The sequence below is a fragment of the Myotis yumanensis genome, unplaced genomic scaffold, assembly GCF_028538775.1.
Source record: "Myotis yumanensis isolate MYYU_CA2020_CCGP unplaced genomic scaffold, mMyoYum1.0.hap1 SCAF_16, whole genome shotgun sequence".
In the NCBI taxonomy this organism is placed as follows: domain Eukaryota; kingdom Metazoa; phylum Chordata; class Mammalia; order Chiroptera; family Vespertilionidae; genus Myotis; species Myotis yumanensis.
The window spans coordinates 36,706,331-36,715,536 of NW_027223767.1; the positions used below are offsets into that span (position 1 = coordinate 36,706,331).

Sequence of the window (9,206 nt, forward strand, 5' to 3'; positions counted from 1 at the left end):
AAATTACCGCTCCTTCTGATCCGGCCGCGTGACTCCCTTTCTTCCCTCCCTTTGCCTCCCCCCCACCTCCCTTCCAATCTTATTTTTTTTAATTTCCAACTCCCTTTCTGTTTAGACTCTACTTTTTATTCCTTGAGTTGGGCTCTCTCCCCTCCCCACCTCAGAGGCTGCCTCTTTTTTTTTGATGTTTGACAACAGTCTTTGAAGATTTTCGACTTCAGAGTAGCTACTGATGGGCTGGTTGTACTACAGAGAGAACAAGCGGGGCCTCTCGGAGTGCGACCAACTGCTCCTGCCCAAGGCAAACGCTGGTGGGGACCATGGCGCTCCATGAGGCCACGGCGCCGGCACATAAAGCTCCCCAGCAGCCCGGCCGCGCTCTGCCCGGACCTGGAGCCGCCGAGCACATCGCCAGCCCGGGCAGCTCCGGCGCGGCCACCACGGGCACCGCGCGCCCAGCCGGCTCAATGTGCCCGTCTCTCTCCCTGCACCCTGTAGAGAACCCACCGCCTGCCCAAGGAGATGACCCCCGTGGACCCCGCCGCCTTCGCGGCCGAGCTGATCTCCAGGCTGGAGAAACTGCAGCTGGAGCTGGCGAGTCGGCACAGCCTGGAGGAGCGGCTGCAGCAGATGCGCGAGGTAGTGCCCGCCCGGCCCCGCCCCGCCCGGTCCCCATGCGTGCCTGGGTCCCCCCTGCTCACAGCCCCCCTCTGCTGCCTTCCCTTCCAGGATGAAGAGAAGGAGGGGTCCGAGCTCGTGCTGGGCTTGCGGGAGGGGGCGCCCCCCCAGCACCCCCTCTCCCTCCTGCCCTCCGGCAGCTACGAAGAGGACCCGCAGACGATTCTGGACGACCACCTGTCCAGGGTCCTCAAGACCCCGGGCTGCCAGTCCCCCGGCGTGGGCCGCTCCAGCCCCCGCTCCCGCTCCCCCGACCACCACCATCACCAGCCGCTGTACCACCCCCTGCTGCCCCCCGGGGGCAAGCTGCCCCCCGCCGCCTCGCCAGCCGGCTGCCCCCTCCTCGGGGCCAAGGGCTTCGTGACCAAGCAGACCACGAAGCACGTGCACCACCACTACATCCACCACCATGCCATCCCTAAGACCAAGGAGGAGATGGAGGCGGAGGCCGCACAGCGGGTGCGCTGCTTCTGTCCCGGGGGCCCCGAGTATTACTGCTACCCCAAGTGCAAAAGCCACCCCAAGGCTCCGGAGCCCGGGCCTGCCGAGCAGTTCGGGTAAGTGTTCGGGAGTGGGCTGTCCCAGTGGGCCTTCTCCCAACCACAGCCCTGGGCAGGTGTGGGGTGAGGTCAGAGGTCACGGGCATTTTGCTTCTAGGAAGGGGGCCACAGGGTAGGGAGGCAGGGGGAACAGGTGCATCTCACCCCCCACCGTCCCATCTGCCCCGCGGGGGCGTCCCAGAGAGGTAAGGGGCGTGGTTGTTGGTTCCCCGCAGCGGCAGCCGAGGCAGCACCCTGCCCAGGCGCAGTGGCAGAGCCGCCCAGCCCGGCCCGGCCCCGGCCGCCAGGGAAGGAGCGGGGCTGCAGCTGCCCAGGGAGGACGGAGACAGGTCGCAGGATGTCTGGCAGTGGATGCTGGAGACCGAGCGGCCGAGCAAGCCCAGGCCCCATAGGTAAATACGCCGCCGCCGGCGCCACCCCCAGAGGGCCGGGCAGTCGCCGGAGGTATTGTGGGGTTGGCTATTTTTGCCGTCGGCCGGAAGCAAATGTGACTGTTTGCTCCTGCCATCTTAATATTAAGCATTGGCCTGAGCAGACCACAAAAATGCCATGTTTTGGCAACGCCCCCTGTCCGTGTTATGGTAGTTATTTTTTCTTCTCTCTCTGAAGGCAGAATAGAGAAGTTGCTCTTGAAGTCACATTTTCCAGTTTTTCTAACCCAATTTCTTTTTCCTTCTGCTTTCTCCTCCCTTTTTGTTCAGTGCCCAAAGCACAAAAAAGGCCTCCCCGCTGGAGTCCGTCCGTGTGCCCCCCGCCGAGCGAGCCAGCCGGCACCACCTGTGGGGGGGCAGCAGCGGGCACTCCCGAGCCGCCGCCCGCGCCCACCTGTTCACCCAGGACCCTGCGATGCCCCCCCTGACCCCTCCCAACACCCTGGCCCAGCTGGAGGAGGCCTGCCGCAGGCTGGCTGAGGTGTCCAAGCCCCCGAAGCAGCGGTGAGTGGAAGCGGCGTCCGAGGCGAAAGGCTGGCGCTGGGGGTGGAGGGCGTGGATGTAGAGACCTGGCCTGTGGCGAAGGGAAGGGCCTTTTTCTGGCCGCATCACATTGTCCTCTCCAGCCTCTAGAAATGGTTGCCTTTAGTTTCATTCGTCCTGGAGAGCCAACCGGGATCTGTGAGGCAAGTCATGCAGTCATTCCTTACAAATCCCACTCCTTACCTGGATCATGTAAGCCTGGTCCGATGAGCAAATGAGAAGCCATGACTGAGCCTATGGGGACTCTGGGGCCTGCAGCCCTCTGCCTGGCTCGCAGGGTCCGCCCTGGGTGCCCACGTGGGCTCAGGAGGGCCGTTCCCCAGGCCTCTTCCAGGCCTCCTGGAGCCACTGCGGACACTCGGCCTCCGTTGGTCTCCCACGGCTGGGAGTCAGGTCTGCGTCTGTTCACAAGGCCACAGACAGTCGTTCTCTGTCTGCTCCCCACTGGCCCTGGGCACGCAGGCGTCCCTCTGACCCTTTGCTCTGGCTGTGTCCTCAGGTGCTGCATGGCCAGCCAGCAGAGGGACAGGAACCACGCGGCCACTGGTCAGACAGGAGCCGCGCCCTTCACCCCCGGCCTGGCCGCAGAAGAGTGAGTGTCGGTGCCGAGACCACCCTGTGGTTTATACTTCAGGGGTGTTCACAGTCGGCAGTTGGCTATTTTCGAAAACCTTTTTTAATATGTAACCACCCCGATTTTAATGTGTTAGTGACAAGGAACAGTAAATACAGCTGTTGCCATAAATTAGGATCCTGAAAAGCCTGCCTGGACTGAGCCACGCACTGTGACCTGATCACAAGTGCTCCTCCCCGGAGCGCCGATGGCTCAGGGTCCCGGCACCCACTCATCAGAGGCTGAGGCCTGAAGCCTCGAGCGCATGGATCAGAGGGCCCCCAAACTCGGACGGGAACATCGCCCCCTGTAGCTCGCCAGTTAGCACGTGGGAAGCCTCTCCGTGCCACACGGAGCAGGAAGGCGGCTCGCCACCGTGGCAGAGATGGAGGGAGGGCGGCCTTCGTTGTTTTGCTTGGGGAAAACAGCAGCTCCCCTCATGGCACTGTGGTTCCTTTTGTAAATGCGCACGCTCACCACATGGACGGAGAGGCCTGGCTTCGTGTGATGACAGGATGGTGCGTGCAAAAGGAAATCTGCTGGAGAGAGCTGACCTGGGTCTGAATAATTAAAGTGTTTTTTTCTTAGCAGCTTTATCACGAGCAGTGAGCAGTGTTTGAAGTCCTGACCAAGCCTCCACCCTGGGCCCTTCTGTGTTAATTGGTTGACCTTAAGTCTACCAGCTGTTCTGGCCACAGCTTGTTTTTGTTTCTTTTTAAGCCACTCTGCAAAAACTCCACATAAGTCGAGGGGGGTCGAACTGACGGTGGGCTCACCCCCCACACACTGGGGGCTCTAGCCAGGCCATCCCAGGAGGTGCACTGAGTTTGTCTCCAGTGTACCCTGAGCTCGAGTGTCCTTGTGGCTCTGTGATAGGAGGCTCCCCATTTGTGCTGACCTGAAAGAGACTGCTCTGTCCCCCTGTTTGGTGGTAGGAAGAAAAACAGGAGCAATTTGTGCAACTGAGGGACTTGCCCCTGCCTGTGCCCCACACAGTGACCTGGGTGGACTGCTCACCAGAGGTTGCCTCTGATATGGGGACCCCTGCAGCCTCACTTTACCTCTGGAGACAGGGTTTGGAGAGCACGTGTGTGTGTGTGTGTGTGTGTGCGTGTGTTTGCGTGTTTGCTCGCCGTCTTCAGATGCTGAGCTTGCTGTGTTGCATCTTATTTTCAGTCACAAAGAGCCAAAGAAACCAGCGGGGGTCCACGCGCTCCAGGCCAGCGAGCTGGTCGTCACGTACTTCTTCTGTGGAGAAGAGATTCCATACAGGAGGATGCTGAAGGCTCAGAGCTTGACCCTGGGCCACTTCAAAGAGCAGCTCAGCAAAAAGGGAAATTATAGGTAAGAGTCCTGTGGCTTCTTTCTGCTCCTGAGTTTGTTTGCTCAGAACCGAGAGCCAGAGCGACTTCCCTGGCCTGGCCAGACCTGGGAGGGGCCACGAGGGCCTAGGAGGTGGGAGGTGGGGAGGCTGTGGGCGTGGGCTGCCGCCTGCCTCGCTCCCCTCACCACTCTCAGAAATTACACAGCAGCGGCGGCAGCGGGGAGGGCCTTTCTACCAGGTGAGCAGGATGCTGAGGAGAAAGGTGGCAGGAGGAGAGCTGGGCTTGGACCACCTTATGGGACTCTGCCTGAAAGGGAGAGAAGTGGGGGTGGGGGGGATAGAGAGAGACGGACACACAGACCGATCAGGGAACCGAAAGACTGCTGTCCTGGATTGGGTGTCGGAGAGACGTCCACACACTGAGGGCCTGGGGAAGGGCTGAGGCCATTGCCCGGAGATGCAGGCCGTGTTCCTCTTACTCAGCTGTCCTGCCTGAAGGGCTGCCTTCCTCTGTCTTAAGAGCCAGGTGAAGCAGGGTGCTCTTCTGTCTGTAACAAAGGGGGCAGGCCCAGCCCGTGTGGCTCAGTGGTTGAGCATCCACCCATGAACCAGGAAGTCACAGTTTATTCCCAGTCAGGACACATGCTCAGGTTATAGGCTCAATCCCCAATGTGGGGCGTGCAGGAGGCAGCCGATCAATGATTCTTTCTCATCACTGATGTTTCTCTCTCTTCTTCTGCCTTCTTCTCTAAAATCAATAAAAATATTTTTTTTAAAACAGAGGGGGCAGGACCTGTGGGTGGGCACTGGGTGGACAGGGTCCTAGGAAGGGAACTTGCCCACCCTCTCAGCTTCCTTTCCTGCTCTGCACAGTGGAGATGCCCACCCAGGCCTTCCAGGGACCCAGACCGGACTAGAGCTGAGGGCTGCGTTTCTTGTTCCTTTTCCCCTTACCTGGCCCAGGTGGTGACTCCACCTTAGCTCATCTGCCCCTCCTCCGTGGCCTTCCTCCCAGCGGACTATGTGTAGGCCTAGGACGAGGGGCAGGCAAGTACCTACCACCTGCCAGGTGGGCACAGGCTCCTGGACCCAAGCGATTCCACCTCCAGGGCCCCAGCACCCGTGACTTCCTGAGCAGCCACCTCCACCCAGCCGCTGGTTTGGGCAGGGGCCCGAGGGATTACTGTTTCAGAGGAAGGGGTGGGGTTCGGGCCGGGACCCTGTCGGTGGCTGGGAGCAGGGTGTGGAGCTGGCCTCGTCCTTCCCATTGACACCTGGGCTGAGACAGTTCTGAGCCTGTTGGAGGCTTGGGGAGGGGGCCTGGCCGCCGCCGCCTTTATCTGGACCGACACCAGGTGAAACTCATTCCACAAGGCCGCCTCCAGGGATCCGTTTTGATCTCAGCTTTGACTCGGCCGGACTTGGGGGACTTGCAGGTGACCTTCAGGGACAGGGGCCACGGAGCGCTGAGCGGAGCGGCTGCAGAGGAGACTGGGCGCCCAGCCTCTCCGGCCACATCTGGCTCTGATTTCTTTTTCTGAAGCGCACTTAATAAGCCTGGCTTTGAAGCCGGGCCGGCCTCCCCTTTAATGCACAAAGACTTGCACAAACGGTCCGCGCTCACATTCTTTACTGATTGGATCAGCCTGTGGCCAGGCCCCTCCCAGCTCCTTATCACTCTGCCTGCTCTCCTGGCCAGAGCGGGCTCCCCTCCTCCTGGGTCGAGGGGGCACAGGGTGCCATGCCTCACCCCCCCCAGCAGGGGTGATGCTCCAGCATTCAGTTCCCACCCCCACACCCCCCACAGGAAAAAGCCTGGGCAGCAGGGGACCTGGGCTGCGTTGAGTAATCTCACCGTGGCAGAGGTTCAAAAAGAGAACAGCCCCTCTCGACGTGCCAGACGCTATTGGTGCCAGATGTCAGAAGAAAGCAGCGTTTGCCACATAGAGCGTGTTGCCCTGGAAAAGCCCGCTGCTTGGGGGAGAGGAGGGCAGCGAGCACGTTTGAAGTCCTGGGGGCGGGGGGGGGGGGGGCGCGAGGGAACAGCGCCTCTCTCCTTTCTGGAAGAGGGTGCAATTATGTGAAAGGTCGTGGCGTGTTTGCCATGAAAGCCGGCCTGGTGAACCCGCGGGGGTGGTGCTGGGGCTGAGGGTGGCATCGGAGTTGGAGCCTCTCATTTGGAAAAGTAGCTCTTCCCACCATCCTGCCGGAGTCTCCTGGGCCCCCTCCCCTCCCACTTGCTCACCATTCCTCCCAGCCCCGCAGACACCCCGACCCCTCCACAGGCAGCGTTTCCACCACTGGCCCCCCGAGCGCCGCGCGTCAGCTGGGCCGGGAACACTGAAAACAAAGGGCCTGACTAAACCCAGCTGTCTGACTTGACTTAGTCTTATCTCCCAGGAAAGTATTTGGCTTGCCTTCATTAAAGAAGAAAAAAAAAACGCAGCACAAAGCAAGGGGAATTGATTTTAAGAGAAAAGACAAGAACAAAATACAGCCATAACCCTGAGACGCAGTGGGATTTTTTAGAGAGCCCCCCCCCCCCCGCCCCCGGGAACTGGGCATGCTTAATCCAATCGAGGGCCCTCACTGGGGACGGGAAGGAAGGGGCCTGGGAGGACGCCGTTTCCGAGGGGGACTCCGAGAGAGGCCGCCCGGAGAGACTGCTCATTTGAGTCCATACAATTAAACAGCCTTAGAAGAAAAAGGCCGGGGCGGGATGAAAGAAACCTTTAATCAATGGGCATAATAGAAGGGCCCTTCGTGTTTGACCCTGGAGGGCAGGGGAGGGGAGAGGGGTGGCTGTCCCATGGCTGCACCAGAGACCAGCTGGTGGAGTTGGCACCTGGGTGCTGGAGGGGGAAAGATCAAGAGGAAGTCGGCCAGGTCAGGGTGGCTGGTCTGGGGTCCCTAAGAGACCCCTCTCTTGGCTGCAGTGGTAAATGAACTCTAGGCCTGCTTTGCCCTTCCTGTCCCCCCCATACTCCCCCCCCCCCCCCCATAAAAAAGAGGATAAAGAAACAGCTGTACTCAGCAAGGTGCACTTTCCACAGCGCCAGTGGTGGTGACAGCAGCAGTCCTGGGTTGAGGGCCGCAGCCTCGGAGCTGTTCGCAGGGCAGTCCTGCCCAGGCTGCTGTCGCGCGGTGCCCAGCTTTGCTCCCAAGTGACATGGCCTGCCTGGGAGCCACGGGTCCTCTCGGTCAGATAAGGGCCAAGGTTGACCTTCACCCTGGCTGCAGCCGAATCCTCGCCTTCCCTTAGTGTTGCCCTGCGTTTCTTTGAAAGCAGAAAATGCAATTTTACCAAGATGCTTTTTGGGGTTTTCCTTTTAAGGTATTACTTCAAAAAAGCCAGCGACGAGTTTGCCTGCGGCGCGGTGTTTGAGGAGATCTGGGACGACGAGACGGTACTCCCCATGTACGAAGGCCGGATCCTGGGCAAAGTGGAGCGGATCGACTGAGTCTGCGGGTCTGGCCGTGGCCGGCCGCGGGAGCCCCGCAAGCGGCCTGGGACGTGAGCCACCGCCATGCAACACAAAGAAGGAATTTAAAAAAAATAAAAATGAAGACAAAGTCTAGGGAAGAGCTGGCCACTGGGCCTTCGGAGGGTGGGGGGAGGGTGGTTTTTCATTATTCATGGGCTGGGTACTGAGATAAGAAGAGCCTGAACTATTTATTAAAACCATGACCACTCCTGGCTATTGAAGATGCTGACTGTATCTGAGAGACGGCCATCCGTAATATATGACTTCCTAGGGACCTGGAACCCATAAACTAAGAGAAACTGTGTATAGCTTCCCTGAACAGGAGCCCTTACTGATATTTATTGAACAAGTGATTACCCCTGCCCCCAGTTTATGGATATGCTGCTTACGCCACGGAAGGGGAGGCAGGAAGTTTTCGGGGTTCTATCTAAACTTGGGAGCTGAGCTCGGGGTGCAGGGATGGTTTCTTCGTTACCAGAGGGATCGCGCTCCGCCCTGCGTTTTCTCCAAGTGAAGATAGACGTTCCTAGTGGTGCCCTGCCATTGACACGCAGAAATCGGTGCATTTTTTTTTTTTTTCTGCGCTGCTGTATTTTGTCAAAAAGGCCTTGAGGTTTGACTTACGTTGCAACATCACCGCCACTTGGGGGTCACCTTGTTGGATGTTCATTGCTGAGTTGGGGGGATTCTCCTGGGGACCCCAAGTCATCCCGTAACGTCCTCCAGCTCCCCACCAAGGCCCAGCGCTCAGTGCCTGAGGCCCGCAAGAACCTCGCGGTTCACCGTGCGCTTATTGGAATAAATCCTTCCAGCCCCCTTTTTTCCTTTTTTTAACTCTGGGCCACAGCCATTCTGGAAACTACCCCTGCCCTGCAAAGAAGCGAAGAGCTGTGGGAAGACCTAGCAGCACCTTGTCCTCGACACCTTCGTTTGTCCTCCGGGTTTTTGTATTAAGTTAATCTGTACATTCTGTTTGCCCCCGTTACCTGTACTATACGTCTGTATATATCGTCCGGCGAAGGAGTATTAATCCACTATCTCTAGTGCTTGACTGAATCAGTACAGTACCTGTACCTGCACGGTGTCCCCATCCGTGTGTCGCCCTATATTGAGGGCTCGAGCTTTCCCTTGTTTTTTGAAAGGGGTTTATGTATAAATATATTTTATGCCTTTTTATTACAAGTCTTGTACTCAATGACTTTTGCCATGGCATTTTGTTCTACTTATACTGTAAATTATGCATTATAAAGAGTTCATTTAAGGAAAATTACTTGGTACAATAATTATTGTAATTAAGAGATGTAGCCTTTATTAAAATTTTATATTTTTCAAAACGCTGGCCTCGTCTTGGAATTCCTGGGGTGGGGGCAGGGCAGAGGCTGCCCGTGTGTGTGTGTGTGTGTGTGTGTGTGTGTGTGTGAACACCGGCTTCATTTCCCACCTGGACGTCTAGCCACGCTGGGCCGGCCCTGGGACCTGAAAAAGGATTCCTTCACCTGGAGCCACCTGAGGATGCTTGTGGGCCAGACCATGGGCAGCGTTTCCTCAGATGCCTTCCTCCCACCATCTTGT

General features: G+C 58.3%; 1 protein-coding gene across 10 annotated transcripts in view; it reads left to right on the top strand.

Moving 5' to 3' along the window:
- AXIN2 (axin 2) overlaps nt 1-8,962 on the top strand; it is a 31,154-nt gene extending 22,192 nt beyond the window's left edge. For 8 of the 10 annotated variants that reach the window (XM_070393717.1, XM_070393712.1, XM_070393711.1 and 5 more), the window contains exons 5-11: nt 499-639; nt 730-1,235; nt 1,454-1,630; nt 1,940-2,173; nt 2,712-2,804; nt 4,002-4,169; nt 7,484-8,962. In XM_070393717.1, the coding sequence (XP_070249818.1) occupies nt 499-639; nt 730-1,235; nt 1,454-1,630; nt 1,940-2,173; nt 2,712-2,804; nt 4,002-4,169; nt 7,484-7,610 (1,446 nt within the window). In that variant the 3' untranslated portion in view covers nt 7,611-8,962. The remainder of the gene's footprint in view (nt 1-498; nt 640-729; nt 1,236-1,453; nt 1,631-1,939; nt 2,174-2,711; nt 2,805-4,001; nt 4,170-7,483) is intronic. The other 2 variants (XM_070393719.1, XM_070393720.1) reach the window with 2 other exon arrangements.
- Nucleotides 8,963-9,206: the final 244 nt, after the last annotated feature.